At 41.3% G+C, this 18,101-nt stretch overlaps 2 protein-coding genes across 3 annotated transcripts in view; both read right to left on the bottom strand.

Moving 5' to 3' along the window:
- si:dkey-220k22.1 (multiple epidermal growth factor-like domains protein 9) overlaps window positions 1-7,834 on the bottom strand; it is an 80,182-nt gene extending 72,348 nt beyond the window's left edge. Inside the window, exons 1-2 of one of the 2 annotated variants that reach the window (XM_064943355.1) lie at window positions 6,432-7,834; window positions 6,177-6,299 (exon numbers count right to left, since the gene is read on the bottom strand). In XM_064943355.1, the coding sequence (XP_064799427.1) occupies window positions 6,177-6,299; window positions 6,432-6,699 (391 nt within the window). In that variant the 5' untranslated portion in view covers window positions 6,700-7,834. Of the gene's footprint in view, window positions 1-6,176 lie in introns of both variants that reach the window. The other variant, XM_064943354.1, reaches the window with a different exon arrangement.
- Window positions 7,835-7,929: 95 nt separating this feature from the next.
- LOC135518291 (large ribosomal subunit protein uL29) lies at window positions 7,930-17,858 on the bottom strand. The gene is made up of 4 exons (XM_064943361.1): window positions 17,769-17,858; window positions 16,678-16,814; window positions 11,592-11,673; window positions 7,930-8,136 (listed from the first exon to the last, which is right to left on the bottom strand). The coding sequence occupies exons 1-4, from the start codon at window positions 17,769-17,771 to the stop codon at window positions 7,987-7,989; spliced, it is 372 nt and encodes a 123-aa protein (XP_064799433.1). The 5' UTR covers window positions 17,772-17,858; the 3' UTR covers window positions 7,930-7,986.
- Between the last annotated feature and the right edge of the window lie 243 nt (window positions 17,859-18,101).

The following is an 18,101-nucleotide window of genomic DNA, read 5'->3' as shown; positions in this document are numbered from 1 at the left end:
GAGTGTGATTATCATTATATAATGCTGAACACAAGGCTCTTTCACTCTCCAAACAGCCACAACAGGGTGGGACTTATAAAGACATCCAAACAGGGGTATGAACTATTTCAGGGAACATAACTGAAAACCGTAAAATAAAAATTGAGGAACAGAAGCGATCTATACTGTTCCGGAACATAAGTTATAAGGTTAATAAGGTTCTTTTACATTCCCTGCCTTTTTTTCCAATCCCACAAAGTGCCTATGCAAAGCCCTCATTTGTCATCCAACAACATATTCCAGTGTCTGCCCTTCCTTCCCAAGCATAGTCTGCTGTAGCTACTGACGTTACAAACATGATTAAGAAATTAGGGAGACATTTTTAATTAGAATAGATTCACTTTTTCAATGCTAGTTAAGGATACCATAGTGAACACGTTACCTAGCTCTGGTCCAACGTTACCTAGCTCTGGTCCAACGTTACCTAGCTCTGGTCCACCGTTACCTAGCTCTGGTCCAACGTTAGCTAGCTCTGGTCCAACGTTAGCTAGCTCTGGTCCAACGTTAGCTAAGCCAACACTGAAGTTCAAAGACATTCACAGTTCCTCCATAGAAGCTGCTCCTCCGTAGGTATAATTCTGTGGGCCTAATTCAGATATGCTTGTCATAACAAGGTCTGGTTAGGGTGAAAGTAGGAGTACAATGTCCAATGTGCTTGAGGCTCTGGCATTGGAGGATGTGGACTTTACCACCCATTTTTACATGAAACATATCAAGTTCCCCATTCAGCAGTGTTCTTTAGATAGAGCATGGTATGTACATTAGTACATCCAGGGACAGCACAGCAGTCACTGAAGCAGTAGGCTGGCAGTTCAGGTGGTGGCCTGGGAACGTTCATGACGAGGCCTAGTGGCTTCCCAGTGTTACGTAAGAGAGTGACTGCATGAATAGGACAAAGGAGAAAGAGGTCAGAACTAACTGTACCTCCCACACGCCAAAGCCTGGTTCCTCTCAAAGTGTTCCCTTGTGCCCCCTGATCAAAAGAAACATTGGCTTTGTTGTGCAAAGTACTCTTTGACCAGTGGTTCTACATTCCAATAGAATTTGACAGGAGTTACGCAGCCAGCCTGAGCAGTCAGAGAGTGTGAGACATGTCCCCGCTCTTGGCAGCAGAGCCGCTGACCCCCGGAGTTTGCTGTGCCACTGTCACCTTGCATTGCCCGACACTTTCATGATCCCCCTCACAGCTTACATCTCACGTGACCCTTACAGACAGAGCAGAGAACCTCCAATCCAGCTCAGTGTGGTTTAGGTCACTTTATTGTTCTTACTGTATTCGGGAATTTGTCTTGCATCTCGAGCTCTTGAACTCATAAGCTCGCAAGTCAAAAATATGTTGAGAATATGGATTAAATCGTTGACATTATGCAAGAATGGAACTTCTGTTATCACTTTTCACAGTAGACATGAAGATACACAAAGCCCACAGGCACTCAACACAGACATATCAGGGAGAACAAGGGAGACTGTATACTGCAGACACCCACAGCCCCACACAGAAAAAAATGTATCTGAGAAGCAAAACAGTCTTGTGCTGTACAAGACACTGCTGCTGTGTCCACCAACTTTCCAGCTGGGGAGCTTGAATGGCGCACTACACTTTCTCCTGACCTGCGAAGCTCATTAAGGGGGACCTGCCAGAGGGGCTGCCAGGAGATGCTTGAAGAGCAACGCTGCTGTCTTACACGCAGACCTCTGCTGAGGTCATCCCTGGCCAACTGGCCGCTCTAAGCTAATTTTACAGCCGGTAGAACCATTACATATTCCCACGGATTCACAGCGTCACAAAATTGGATAGCATTCTTCTCTGAGAGAACAAATCCTCAATTTCTGACCCTAAGAAGACATGCTTTCCATTTGTCACCACACTGCTTGTTTAAGAGTAAAATACAGTAGATGAATCTCCTAAAGGAGATCATTCTTCTCACAGTAATAGCTTAAACAAACCGAGCACATAATGTCAAACAGAATATACAGCATTCATAAACTGAAAAGGCCAGATACACATAGTGGTGGACAAGAAGACAGGCACAGTAGACAAATGGGTTTCTCTCAGCAGTTCAGTGTGTTTATGGCAAGAGGGCTGTCCAAGGGTCTACTCTACAGCCTGGCTGCAGGTCGAGGGAAGTCTGACCAAGCACCCAATGCTAGTGTAACGGGTAGTCAGGGTCAGCGACTACCATGGAGCCTTTTCAAGTAAGGCACATCGAATGGCTTCCCAACGTCTAGGTAGAGCGAGGGGAAACTTCATCTTACTGCATCTGTGCGACATCACGGCAGATTCAGCTATGGCACCGCGCTTATTTTTATTTAACTCTTATTTTACCAGGCTGACTGAGAACACATTCTCATTTAAAGCAACAACCTGGGGAATAAGGGGGGGGGGGGGGGGGGGGTGAATGAGCCAATTGGAAGCTGTTTGGGATTCTTGTTTTTGTTGTTATGGTGACCATTCACACTGCCTCTCTGTAGCCTCTATCTACCCCGTACAACTGAATGTGGCATATCTGTGGTGTGATAACAGCGACACGGTCAAGTGCTTTTCATCTGGACAGGACGCCCTGAAGGCTTGGCTATCGATCAAATACAGCCCCATTACAGTAGCCCTCTAGTTACTGCCTATTGGGTCCCTGTGCATGGGAAAGGGAACAAATCAAAAACCAGGGAAAATAAATCCACCCGTAGCTGCAGTGGTAGTCCATCTACTGTAACACAAAAGCAACTCCAACCATATCTTGAATGAAACGTAGACACAATAAACAACATGAGAAGGTAACTGTGTTCGCGGGAGTACTCTTTTTCGCCAAATGAAATCCACTCCTCACGCAACCAATAAAGCACAGTAAAACTTGTCATGAGAGTTAGTCTAATATGAGCTTCCACGATTATTTAATGCAATCATCAAATAGTATGCCTAGAACTAGAAGAACTTACACTGCTTCTAACCTCACCCTCAAGGCATCTCTGTTCTATCAGTAGACATTTGAAAAAGAAAACTGTCAAGATGGAAAAATGTATTACAAAATAATAAGCAGAATTTGACAGTGAGACGAGTTAAAAGACCACACAATCAGACAAAACTGATTCAATATTTCTGAACTAGGGGGAGACCACAGAGGGGCAACATGGGCTGACAAGCAGCACTGTGACAAACATCTCCTGGATCGAGGAGTCTGCAATCCTTGCCATCACAAACCCATTAGCACAAAATAAATCAGTGCCAACCCACAATGTTCCATCAGGGCTTGGCAGGGTCTATGGGGAGCATTGGGGATGCTATCCAACCAGGTGCAGAGAAACCGGCCTCTTTCAGCTGCCCTGAGCTGTGCCGAAGCATGGGAAGAAAGGATAGGGATCTCTGAATGTGAAGCAGGGCACGTGCAATGTCACCCACGCTGTGACTTGCAATCTCACTCCACACATGAAGATCACAGGCATATTAGTTAATGTTCATGTCACTCCCACAGACCTGCAATGATATCCATTTTCAATCAATCATCGATGACTTCCTCCCAATGTTACTTTATTAACACAAAACTACACAAAAACAAAAAGGTAGCCAGAAACATCTGACACATCTTTAGGCTAAAACACTCCAGACAGGATACATATACAGTTGAAGTCGGAGGTTTACATACACCTTAGCCAAATACATATACACTCAGTTTTTCACAATTCCTGATGTTTATTCCTTTAGGATCGCCACTTTATTTGAAGAATGTGAAATGTCGGAATAATAGTAGAGTGATTTATTTCAGCTTTTATTTCTTTCATCACATTCCCAGTGGGTCAGAAGTTTACATACACTCAACTAGCATTGCCTTTAAATTGTTTAACTTGGGTCAAACATTTTGGGCAGCCTTCCACAAGCTTCCCACAATAAGTTGGGTGAATTTTGGGCCATTCCTCCTGACAGCTGGTGTAACTGAGTCAGGTTTGTCGGCCTCCTTGCTCGCACACGCTTTTCAGTTCTGCCCACAAATTTTCTATAAGATTGAGGTCAAGGTTTGTGATGGCCACTCCAATACCTTGACTTTGTTGTCCTTAAGCCATTTTGCCACAACTTTGGAAGTAGGCTTGGGGTCATTGTCCATTTGGAAGACCCATTTGCGTCCAAGCTTTAACTTCCTGACTGACATCTTGAGATGTTGCTTCAATATATCTACATAATTTTCCCCCCTCATGATGCCATCTATTTTGTGAAGTGCACCAGTCCCTCCTGCAGCAAAGCACACCCACAACATGATGCTAACACCTCTGTGCTTCACGGTTGGGATGGTGTTCTTCGGGCTTGCAAGCATGCTAATTTTTCCTCCAAACATTAACGATGGTCATTATGGGCAAACAGTTCTAGTTTTGTTTCATCAGACCAAATCAAATCAAATTTATTTATATAGCCCTTCGTACATCAGCTGATATCTCAAAGTGCTGTACAGAAACCCAGCCTAAAAGAGGACATTTCTCCAAAAAGTATGATCTTTGTCACCATGTGCAGTTGCAAACCAGTCTGGCTTTTTAATGGCGGTTTTGGAGCAGTGGCTTCTTCCTTGCTGAGCGGCCTTTCAGGTTATGTCGATATAGGACTCATTTTACTGTGGATATAAATACTTTTGTACCCGTTTCCTCCAGTATCTTCACAAGGTCCTTTGCTGTTGCTCTGGGATTGATTTGCACTTTTCGCACCAAAGTACGTTCATCTCTAGGAGACAGAACTCGTCTCCTTCCTGAGCGGTGTGATGGCTGCGTGGTCCCATGGTGTTTATACTTGCCTGCTATTGTTTGTACAGATGAACGTGGTACCTTCAGGTGTTTAGAAATTGCTCCCAAGGATGAACCAGACTTGTGGAGATCTACAATTTTTTTTCTGAGGTCTTAGCTGATTTCTTTGGATTTTCCCATTAATATCAAGCAAAGAGGAACTGAGTTTGAAGGTAGGCCTTGAAGTACATCCACAGGTCCACCTCCAATTGACTCAAATGATGTCAATTGGTCTATCAGATGCTTCTAAAGCCATGACCTAATTTTCTAGAATTTTCCAAGCTGTTTAAAGGCACAGTCAATTTAGTGTATTTAAACTTCTGACCCAATGGAATTGTGATACAGTGAATTATGAGTGAAATAATCTGTCTAAACAATTGTTTGAAAAATTACTTGTGCCATGCACAACGTAGATGTCCTAACCGACTTGCCAAAACTTTAGTTTGGTAACAAGACATTTGTGGAGTGGTTGAAACACTTAGGTTCTCATTAAAACCTGTTTAAGTAAACTTCCGACTTCAACTGTACCCGTAGTGTGATGTATGAGTTACTGTGTTGAGTAGGGGTGTATACATCTGGCAAGACAATGACATTCACAATAAAAATATTGGATTCATATCAGAATTAACCGATTCAATAGTAGTTTTGCTCAGTTTTCTTTTCCCAAAACCTGTAACTCAAGACCCTGATGTGTGCAGATGATTCGTGGAATGTGTTAGAGCAGGGCTGGGACAAAACCCTGACCTGATGGACATTCAATGAGTTTCCATGAAACAGGAAAACTGTCTACCACACAATTAATGCAAAATATCTGTTGATGGTGTCATATACACACACACACACACACAGTCATTGGTTGATGCTACAATGAATGACCCTATTACAGTGAACGTCAGTCAGTAGTCACACTGGGCTAGTTAAAACAATGAACAAACTGGATGTAGAGAATTAGAAAAGTATATTTAATTGTCACTCCACAATGATACAAAATACAGATAAAAAAAATTAAGCATTGAGGACCACTCAAATTGAGTTGAAACATGGTACAGACATCACCTATAATGCATTACAGCTATACACATGTAACCTTATGCATAAACAAAACAAAAAACTAAGTAGGCTAGAGGGGATAAAAGGACAATTAGGCACTTAACATAAGTTACATTTCCCATCTCCTTTTCTGACTTGTTGTGTAACTGGAAAAGGGTCATGTGTCTTGAGACAAATGGCAGTGACAGTGCTCTGCCTCGTTTCATTTTCAAATACAGTTTTATTTCATGCTACGCGGTGTTTGGACATTAAAAGATTCTTGTTTCAAAATGAAAGGTCAACATCCTACTGCATTTCAATTTCCAAAAATGGGAAGAGCATAGACTTACTTTGTTGCGTGTCAGTGGTGGGGACAGGTAAAGGCTGCGAGGTGGACGAAGAATGGGTCTTTGTTTCGGGAGTCCTCGATGGAGAAATTGTCGAAGCAGTTGGTGTTGTATTTCGAAATATTCCTGTGTAAATTATCGGCGTTATGTCAGCTGTACCATCATTGTTTTTTACTGAGGACTCCGATATGGACTCACTTATGGTGGTCTTTGCTGTTCGGGTCAACTTGTTTGTTTGGGAAGATTTAGTGGTTTTACCTGTAATCCTGTTTGCCGATGTGGTCGCGGTAGAAACTGGGGAGAGCGCTGAAATTGTGGACAACCTCACATTGTCCTCGGGTAAATAATTTGGCATGGTAGTGCCGAGCTGCCCGAGTGTGATTTCGGACATGGCAGGTTGCTTTGATACAGACAGTTCATTGTTGTTGGAGGCGCGCGGTGCAGCACGATATAACCCAGCTGTCAATGAAAACAAAAGTAATTCCAACATCGTTGACCTTAACATAGTTCCAAGTTCACACTTCATGTTATTTAAACTCCCCACGTAAAAGTTTGAACAATTCCAACTAAACAGCACTTGAGATCAGTGCACCCATCACTGGTTCTGCTGCCACAACTGCTTTCTCGCGCTTTACAACCAGCTCGAGTTCTACTATCCGTCGCACCAACGAGACAATGGGCAATATGATTGACAAGCGCTCCAACCAATGCAAAGAGCCCTGTTAAGAGTTGTACATTTTAGATGTCTCTAATTTATTACATGCCGAGCTAGACGTTTCCCCAATTTTTATTTTTTAAACACAGGGTGGTCTACTCTGGCCTAGAGAGACTGCGAACAGTTTTTTTTTGCTGCAAAACATGGTAATTAATCAATTCACATGAATAAATAACGCGGGTTTTGGTTGATTTAGTAAAGAATAAATTTAGTTTGCCAAAATAGATTAAAAGCCTATTCATGATTGACTCCATGACATATAGTTGACTTGAAGTGTTCATTACACGCGAACCTAGAGCACCATCTGGTGGCGACTCAGCGAAACCAAAGGTCAGAACATACTCCTACCTAAACTCTATATGGGAAATATTTCACCTAAAAGTCCATTTATGCTTGATTGGAAAGTGTGGTCGAAGGCGCCGTATGGAGGATGTGAGGCAATTGCGGAGCCTCCAGAAGCTGGCAGAGGCAAAATTGAACTCCGTACTGCATCGTTGTGCGCTGCCGAAATACTGTAACAACGCGGAGGGCTCCATATAGCTCTGCATTGACATGATTGGTTGACGGTAGGTGGAGGCGGGAGGTCCAGTATAAACACAAACTCACATCCTTGACAACAGCTCTGCTATGCAAAGGCAAGAAGTATAAATGCCTTGACTTTTGCAGAGGCCTTAACGCAGTAAATGCTGTATGGCTCATAGACAGAAGACAGGCATTTAGCCTTGATTGACCATGCAAAGCCCAACTTAGGAGTAGTGACAAACGGTTTCTGGGTAAGATCATAGTCAAGTTTTATACACCAATCCATCATAGTTTAAGATCAATGATGAAGAATGGAGAGTGCACATGTCACAGGGGAGGGAATGAGGTCACAGCATTATATTTGATAATTTCCCCCATGTTGTTTCCCTTGTTATTTTTTTGGTCACATCTTAAACGGTGTACATTTTTCCAATTGTTAAAAACCCCCAAATACTGTTTAAAAAAAAGCTGTTCCCTGGGGATACTGACAGATTTAATTCAAACACTTGCAAGACAACATTATCTTTTTTTCCTGGGAAAGGTCATTTATTTTCAATACAAAAAAAAGGTACAGACTCAAGCCTTGACAGCGAACTTGCGAATAGTGTACAAGCGTGATTTCCTCTGCATCTTTTTGGTCATCAGACACTCCTCATGTTTGTTCAGCCGCCTGCGAATGGCACGGGTCTTCCTGGGCCTCAGATCCAGGGGCTTGTACTTCTTACCCTGCAAAAGAAACAAAAAAAGTGTAAAGATTCCTATTCCATTCAAATCACTATTCCAATTTCCATGATATCAGGGATTCAAGTATTTTTTAGGTACAACTGACCATGACATGTGTTCCAAAATGTAAGGCCAGAAATAATTATTTACAGGTGGTTTATTTCAGGTAATTACAAATACATTTGACTATGTGTGGGGGGAAAAAAGTGGGGAGAAAATACAGAATGGGGGCATTCCAGAAAGCAAGCTCAACTACTGTTCCTCAAGACTTTCTAGAAATATTAAGCTTTATTTCAGAACACAAGGATCCACAACAGCTGATTTTGGAATCAGTTCACCAAATCATATCCAGCTCTTCAAATCTGGTAACTACTAGTTCAAAGCTAATAAATCTCAAAAACAGTCCCTTCCCCTCTGCCCTGCATTTGCACATTCACATGCTCTTCCACCATATGCACAAGTGTACCAAAGCTGAGAGAGTGAACATTATTCAAGGTGTAGGGGCTAATAAGACCCTCCAATAGCCAGTCTAACAGCTTCAGAACGTCTTCCCAACACGCACAACTATTTAAAAAATAATGGAGAGTGTATAATTATATGCCACATTCAACTGTTTGCATCTGAAGGCTTGACACACCTCCCAAATTAAAATGTTTAACTGCAGTTTATAACATTTAAAACAACTGGGGGAACTTGTTAATTAGAATTTCACCCTTATTTTGTTATTTAAAAATGGAACACAAACTGCATCATTCAAGTCACAAGCATGTCCCGAAGTTGATGGGTTTATTTGATCCCCTCGGCACTTGAAGTCTCGTCAGCAACATGTGACCATGGAGTACCCTCTAAGTGAGTTGTCAGGGGCGAGGGGCTGGTTTGAGATTCAGCAACGCAGTGCCTGATGCAGGCAGTATGTGCCATTCTGCAAATGACCCCCTAGTCTTGGAACCCATAACCAAATCCAACGCTAGCTTTACTTCTTGGGGCAATGGATGTGCCGGTCACATAATTGCGTCAGCCAATGATTGTCAAGAAAATAACTGTCGGTCTCACAGTAATTGACCGTTAACTAACAAACACACAGCCTTCAAGCCACTGATGTAGACCTTTGGAACATCGACATTTAAAAAGTCTAATAAATCCATTTAATACAGCCTACACCTTCACAATAAATCCAATTTTTATTTTAGACAGGTCTAAAGAAGCATGATATGAATAAAATGTAGTCTATTTCAGAAGAACAGAATAGCATACTCTGTTGTCCTTATATTAGGTCCTGATCTGGCTATGCCGATTGGCTGTGGGTTACACTAGTTAATTTAGCAGACAATTTGTGCTTCGTATTCCGTGGCATTATTTTATAGTATCAAGAAGACAAATAGACAAAGCTGAATAAAATATAAATAATATTTTCTCCAAACGCTTTGAGAGAGCGCGCACATGTGGCTATTCTGTGTTGAGCACTTAAAGAAATAGGTATTCCTATATGCTTAATTTAGTGTTATTGGTTTAACTTTAGTTGTTCTACAAACGTTGGACTATATGTTTTGATTTTTAATCCATTGTAAGGCTGCTTGATGCGACTAAAGAGGATTTGAAAAAACTCACTTGAAAGGCATGAGCTCTGCTTTGTTTTTTTGCGCAGGCTGTACACCCTACATCAGTCTCTCATTCACAATTTGACAAGCACTTCATAATGCTTAGAATTTCATGGCGGCATCCCCTTTGTGTGGCCGTAATGCACCCCCCCCCCCCCCAAAATCCATGCCTTTTGCGACCAGTGGACGTAGAAGCCCTTCTCCCCAGGTGCAGCGTAGAAGCCCTTCTCCCTGGGCGCAGCGTTGTGCCCATCACCTCGCACTCACATGGCTCTCCATCACATGATCGGGTCTTTCTCAAGGGCTACAAGTGAAGACCGACTTGTCGGGGACGCAACTGCACGTGTCCTTATGCAATTCCGAGGTGCATATTGAAGATATTGGAAGAACTGTCCAAATTTACAGCCAACAAGATGGGTAGGCCTAATGAACACCAAAAGCACTAGCCTATGTAAATCTACTATCCCCCATAGTACAAAAGTTGACCTATTCTATTTTGTGCGAGAAATAAATATTCCAAACATAGTCTGGGACAATTGTGGGATGCGATAGATCCCAAATGAATACAACCACAAGTGTCAAAATAAAACGTTTTATGTAATGTGGCTGACGCAACAGATCGGAACGTTTAGCTTAAAATGTTGATACCCTAATAGTTTATTTATTCACATTATAAGAGCAGCAATGCACACATCGTAGTAGGCTATAAGCGCGAATGGGCCATTAGTGGAAAAACACCATTATCAAAAGTGACCGCAAATGCGATTATGCATGCAATGCTTTTATTATAAAGGTGCATTTTAATGGTGAAAATGATCTTCCCCAAACTTGAAACTCACCCGCTGCTTATGTATGCCAGTTAGGCTCTACACACATTGTAAAGCGGATGTGCTTAATTTTAAGAAGTTATTTGGCCACTTTCGTTGTAATATAGGCCTGAGGTGTGATTAGAAAAAGTCGCCAAAAAAAGTCATAGTTTCTTACGCTGGGCACCAATCACAAGTGATATATAATTCACAAGTGATAGGCTAATATTGTCACTCTTGATTTAATTTTGTCTTTATATATAAGTGTGAAAATGTATTTGATTTGGAATGGACCATTATCATGCACCTGTATCGAAACAGGGCAGCTAGAAAAAATACACGTCATCTATGCACTTAAATAGCGAATGGAGGATGCTTTTCCCCGTGGTTCATTTTCATGCCAGCCAGATAGGCTATACTCCTGTTGTAAATATAATATGTTTAATATTAGGAAAGTTGGGAAATAAATATATTAGGCCTAACACATAAAAAGCTGATGGGAGGCCATCAAAACTCTGTTTTCTCAAGCAATTGCATAGCCTATAGAAATGTTGCACAACAAGAGCTGTCATGAAGTGTTTCATTAGATTTTCTATCACATTTGCATTTATGTCAGAGTGATTAGAGGGACAGTAGAGGGCTGAGTACCAGGCAGTTAGCAAGTTTGGTAGGCTACTAATGACCATCAGCAGCATCAAAGCATGGAGAAGCCTTATTACCATGACTAAAAGGTCATGTGGAATTTGACTGCCTTCATGACTCGTGACCGCCGGTGTGGCAGTAATACGGTCACCGCAAACAGCCCTATTTAGGGCACATGTGGCTGGATTTCAACCAGCGAAAACTCCACTTTGAAGCACCAACTCCACATCATGATTCAGCAAAAGAATCTAACGCTGATGCACCAAATACGTGAAGACAATTAGAGCTCAGTATTGCTAGTGACCTCATGATACTGTACCATCATGACGCATAGATACTGTGATTCTATACTATAACATCCTATAACTTAAATCTATGAATCCAGCAACAAAGTTTTAAATAAAAGGCCTACTTTGTAGAATTTCCTCAGGTTCTCCTTCTGGGTCTGGTTGACGACTGTCAGGACTCTGGCAATGGACTTCCGAACGACACGGCTGAAATAAAAGGTGGGAATAAGTGAAATTACATGAAACATTGCACTTTCAACATATTGTTTAAAACAACTTAAAAAAGGTAGACTCCGCAATATGACGTAGATGCAAAAAGTAAACAGCTTAGGTGGTCAATTTCCACAAGAGCGTTAAAGCACGATAAACAACTTCTCCTGTGGCTCCCATACTGTAAGAGCGTGAAGCTAACACATCCATATGCGCAGATGCTGTGTGAAAGAAAAGTCTTGAATCTCACTCATCTCAATATCTGCAATGCTGACCATGGCAAATAATGACATATTGCCATTTACAACATTTTAATTTCATCTTTCAAATTGTGCCGATAAGATGTAGGGAAATGCACAATTGCTTTTCTGCCATATATCAATGTCAAAGAATGTGTAGTACATTCAAGTTGAACATGTTTTACGAGGGGTGTGCCGATCTGGCCATGATCCGGTTATGATTTTCCCTCAGAAGCAGGGGTGAAAGGTGCTACGGTCCGGTACACTGTACCAGTAAAACATGAGCCTATCACAAAACAAAATGTCAAGAAAACTGTAGGCTATAACACCATGAAAAATTTGTGAATGAACTTGAACGGGTGGTATAGCCTACATTCCAAAATGCGATGTGGTTCGACCAGAACAGACATTTTTGCCAAGGCAGAGATGAATGGCGAACATAGAGATGCGCACGGACAGCAGTGGATGCATAAATGCTAACCTAATGACAATTGCCAAATGTTATGACACTTTGTGGTGTTTTGAATAACAGATGTTTGTTTCCATTCACCACTGTTTGGAGGCTGGTAATCTGTTGAGTGGATGAACGTTGGCAGGTAGCCTAGTAAAGGAGCCCTTTCATGTGATTGTTTGATAATCAGATGAAAACATCATGACTGGTTGTGTTTATGCCACAATAAAAGGGTCATAACTTTTAAAGTTAAAGATGCACTGCAGAAAACACTGCCATTTCCTGGTTGCTAAAATTATAGTTTCAGTTTGTGTGACAAAACAAGTAAGTATAGCGTAGAAAATCATTGTACCATCTAAACTACCGTGAAATATATTTTCCAAAACATTGTATTTTCAGCTGTTTGAAGCTAGTGTACAAAACCGAAAGTAAGATGCAAAAACAAACCCTAAGAACGGGAATAATAGAAACAGCACAGATAGAACATATTTACCGCTTCTTAGATTTGCTTTCAATGAGATTGACAGATCTATAATACATTATGTCAATTTGGTCAGGTAACCCAAAAAGTTACATATTGCAGCTTTAAAATTACAAATCTTTTAAGACTAGGCACACAGAAATCCTATTGAAATAATAGGGATTCTATATAGAAAAAATATACAATGCAACAATTTCAAAGATTTTACTGAGTTACAGTTAATATAAGGAAATCTGTCAATTGAAATAAATTCAATAGGCTCTTATTTATGGGTTTCACACGAGTGGGAATACAGATGCCATCTTTGGGTCACAAATACAGTACCTTAAAAAAAAAAGTAGGGGCGTGGATCAGAAAACAAGTCAGTATCTGGTGTGACCACCATTTGCCTCATGCAGCGTGACATATCTCTGTCGCAGCGAGCTCATCAGGCTGTTAATTGTGGCAGGTGGAAGGTTGCCCACCTCTTCAATGGCTGTATTGGCAGGAACTGGAACACACTGTCATACACATCAATCCAGAGCATTCCGAACCTGCTCAATGGGTGACATGTCTGGTGAGTATGCAGGCCATGGAAACACCGGGAATTATTCAGCTTCCAGAAATTGTGTACAGATCCTTGCAACATGGAGCCGTGCATGATCATGCGGAAACATGAAGTGATGGCGTTGGATGAATGGCACGACAATGGGCCTCAGGATTTCGTTCACAACAGCAAACTGCTCTCCCACACAACGCCATAAACACTGTCTGCCATCTTCCCAGTACAGTTGAAACCGGGATTCATCTGTGAAGAGCACACTTCTCCAGCATGCTAGTGGCCATTGAAGGTGAGCATTTGTCCACTGAAGTTAGTTACGACCCCGAACTGCAATTAGACCACTTGGGGAGGTCGACGAACACGCAGGTAAGCTTTCTTGATACGGTTTCTGACAGTTCGTGCAGAAATACTTCAGTTTCATCAGGTGTCCAGGTGGCTGGTTTCAGATGATCCTGCAGGTGAAGAAGCCAGAAGTGGAGGTTCTGGGCTGGTGTAGATACACATGGCCTGCGGTTGTGAGACTTACTGCCAAATTCTCTAAAATGACATTGGAGAAGGCTTATGCAGAGAAATTAACATTAAATTATCTGGCAACAGCTTTGGTGGACATTCCTGCAGTCAGCATGCCATTTGCAAACTCCCTCAAAACTTGAGACGAGAGGTCGACCGATTAATCGGAATGGCCGATTAATTGGAGCCGATCCCACGATGTTTTTTCTTCAATTTTGTTTTTATACCTTTATTTAACTAGGCAAGTCAGTTGAGAACACATTCTTATTTTCAATGACAGCCTAGGAACGGTGGGTTAACTGCCTTGTTCAGGGGCAGAACGACAGATTTTCACCTTGTCAGTTCGGGGCATCCAATCTTGCAACCTTACAGTTAACTCGTCCAACGCAATAACGACATGCCTCTCTCTCGTTGCACTCCACAAGGAGACTGCCTGTTACGCGAATGCAGTAAGCCAAGGTAAGTTGCTAGCTAGCATTAAACTTATCTTATAAAAAACAATCAATCATAATCACTAGTTAACTACACATGGTTGATGATATTACTAGATATTATCTGGCGTGTCCTGCGTTGCATATAATCTGATTGAGCATACAAGCATCTGACTGAGCGGTGGTAGGCAGAAGCAGACGCGTAAACATTCATTCAAACAGCACTTTCGTGCGTTTTGCCAGCAGCTCTTCGTTGTGCGTCAAGCACTGCGCTGTTTATGACTTCAAGCCTATCAACTCCCGAGATGAGGCTGGTGTAACCGAAGTAAAATGGCTAGCTAGTTAGCGCGCACTAATAGCGTTTCAAACGTCACTCGCTCTGAGCCTTCTAGTAGTCCCCTTGCTCTGCATAGGTAACGCTGCTTCGATGGTGGCTGTTGTCGTTGTGTTGCTGGTTCGAGCCCAGGGAGGAGCGAGGAGAGGAACGGAAGCTATACTGTTACACTGGCAATACTAAAGTGCCTATAAGAACATACAATAGTCAAAGGTTAATGAAATACAAATGGTATAGAGGGAAATAGTCCTATAATTTCTATAATAACTACAGCCTAAAACTTCTTCCCTGGGAATATTGAAGACTCATGTTAAAAAGGAACCACCAGCTTTCATATGTTCTCATGTTCAGAGCGAGAAACTGAAACGTTAGCTTTCTTACATAGCACATATTGCACTTTTACTTTCTTCTCCAACACTGTTTTTGCATTATTTAAACCAAATTGAACATGTTTCATTATTTACTTGAGGCTAAATTGATTTTATTGATGCATTATATTAAGTTAAAATAAGTGTTCATTCAGTATTGTTGTAATTGTCATTATTACAACAAAAAATTAAATCGGCCAATTAATCTGCTTTTTTGGTCCTCCAATAATCGGTATCGGCGTTGAAAAAGCATAATCGGTCAACCTCTACTTGAGACATCTGTGGCATTGTGTTGTGTAACAAAAGAGCACATTTTAGAGTAGTCTTTTATTGTCCCCAGCACAAGGTATAATGATCATGCTGTTTAATCAAGATTCTTGATATGCCACACATATCACACATAGGTAGATGGATTATCTTGGCAAAGGAGAAATGTTCACTAACAAGGATGTAACCACATTTCTGCACAAAATTTGAGAAATAATATCAGTGTGTGTATGGAACATTTCTGGGATCTTTTATTTCAGCTCATGAAACATGGGACCAATACTTTACACATTGCGCTTATATTTCTGTTCACTGTATATGTAATTCTATGATTAAGTGTGTGTACACAGGAGGTCCCGTACCGGGAATAAATTCAATCAACTTTCATCCATGTCATAAAATACATTTTAAAGTTCACTTTAAAATGCTCAAATGAAGGTTGTTGAAAAACCTTCAGGGCCAAGCTTCCCGAGATTACTTCATTTTAAGGTCAACAGGCTACATATGCCTCCATATTTCAATAACAATCAAATACAATTTAGTTCTATTTTGTTGTTGTGGCCATTTTGCCTCAATATACTTCCTGTGTAACAACATGCACAATGATGAGAGAATTAAGATGTAATGCAATAAGAGGAGACAACAGAATAAAACACCTCAATATTTTTAGCCATAGGTGACAGTCTCTCTAAGAGCTGATCTGTTGTCAGTAGTGTGTACGACTACTTATGTTAGGTAAGAATTTTAATAGAGAACGCTGATCTGAGAACAGCACTGCCTTCCTTTCGATCCTATCAGTATCGACACATGCTTCAAAGACCCACTTAGTGAACATTCTCTACGCAGAGTTTTGGGAAACGCATGTGACACATTTGGACATTATAGGAACGATGCGTCGCTAAACACTTCATAGCTTAAGCTCGATCACTATCAGGAAACACAGAACCAGGTCAACAAGATACAGTTCATTACCTGAGAGTTCAGGTTCTACCAGGAGTGGCAGGTAGCCTAGTGGTTAAGGGCCTTGGACCAGTGACTGGTTCGAGGGTTGAGCGGATAACGTTCCTGTGAAGTGCGCGGTTGTGATCTCACCTAGCCTACATGCACCCTCTCAGAAATATGTGCATTGAGAACCCATAGACGTCAAGCGTGGTGAATTGGACACAGTAATTAACATCTGTGAGCATTCCATTTAAACTCCTGACATCGTTGTCCAAAGGTGAGGAAATGCTCAAATGGGTGCAGTTGTGCTTACATTCAATGCCTAATGTCTGCTTGTAATGATGCCACTAGACACTTCTGCATATGACCTGTCCGCAAAACATTGTGGGAGGAAAGGTAAAATGAACTGTTAGCAAGTGATTCTAAACAATACTCACATCTTGGACAGTTTGGATGCAGCACCACCCGTAACCTTGGCAACACGGAGCTGAGATAGTTCCACCTTGAGGTCTTCAAGCTGTTTAAGGAGCTCCTCCTTCTTCTTGCCCCGCAAGTCTCGGGCCTTGATTTTAGCCTGAAAAAAACATTGATAAACAAATCATTAATTAGGAAGGTAGTTCTTTACTGATAACTTCAAACTAACATGGAATATTTTGCAATCTGTCTAAACATACAGATCTAACAGGATTAAAGATCCCATGGCACTTATCATGGGATATTAACCCTGGTGTTCTGGCTAAATTCCCAATCAGGCCTTAAACCATCATGGTCACCTAATAATCCCCAGTTTACAATGGGCTCATTATCCCCCTCCTCTCCCCCTGTAACTATTCTCCAGGTCGTTGCTGTAAATGAGAACGTGTTCTCAGTCAACTTACCTGGTAAAAGAACGAAAAAAATAAAATAACTACAATAACATTGTCATTTATCGGAGTCAAGTGTATGACAATGTTCACCCTAGAGGGAAAACCAAAACACACAACCATGGCCTCCTATAAATGACGACCGTGTCCTAGGCTACTTAAATAACGATTGAGGATGGTTCAGGCAAGATGCCCAAACCCTAAACCTTGAAATGCAGCACTCACATTTGTAGCACTAGCATACATACCCAAAAGAAAACTTAAATCTGACAAGTGCCTAATTATGTCAATGCCTCAAAATACTTCACACCAGACAACATATTTGCAAGATGGTCTACCTAGCGACTAATAAATACTTAAAATTGCCAACTAACTACACTATGTGAGATAAAAGTTACCTAGTTGACAGTCGATGTCTTTAATTTGTCTGTCTCTCGTAGTACTAAGGTAAACCTGACCATCTGAGGGGTTAGCCCCAAAAAAGTACCACTGGATTCTGAGCGTGCAGGACATTCTAATCAACGAATAGGAAGGCGGACTCAATCAAAAATGTATCACCCGAAGCCCAGAGATGAGTGCCAACTATTTTATAAATGTTACTATATACAAATTGTCTGAATGATGGAGGATTGTGTTAGATTGATTTATTGTCGATTATTGCTTACCATCGTCGTCGCTGATCGCTCACCAAAAAGGAAGTTGAGGGGCCAGGTAGGAACATCTACCGGGTTATTATCGACCAATCAGAATCTTCGTAATGCTGACAAGAACTGGTATCATTTAAATTTCCGGTTTCAAAATAAAATCTCCCAGTAAAAAATTAACTTCGTAAAATAAGTGATGGACATCTTTTTTGACAGTTTCGTTGTACAGTAAATAGTATTGCAATAGTTAATGAATTTGGGGGGGAATCAAAGCAAAATAATTGAAATATTGCTACCACTTGATACACATTTAGCAATAATTTAGAGCATGTTGAATGCATAACATTTTTAAAA

Source organism: Oncorhynchus masou, chromosome 28 (genome assembly GCF_036934945.1).
Source record: "Oncorhynchus masou masou isolate Uvic2021 chromosome 28, UVic_Omas_1.1, whole genome shotgun sequence".
NCBI classification, from domain to species: Eukaryota; Metazoa; Chordata; class Actinopteri; order Salmoniformes; family Salmonidae; genus Oncorhynchus; species Oncorhynchus masou.
Note: the sequence above shows the minus strand (reverse complement) of the source record. Positions and strands in the feature narration are given on the sequence as shown.

Coding starts and splice junctions, on each gene's coding strand:
- LOC135518291 (XM_064943361.1), bottom strand. Junction 11,674..16,677: donor GCATCCAAACTGTCCAAGAT/GTGAGTATTGTT, acceptor CTTTTATTTCAG/CCGTGTCGTTCGGAAGTCCA. Junction 8,137..11,591: donor ACCTGAGGAAATTCTACAAA/GTAGGCCTTTTA, acceptor TTTCTTTTGCAG/GGTAAGAAGTACAAGCCCCT.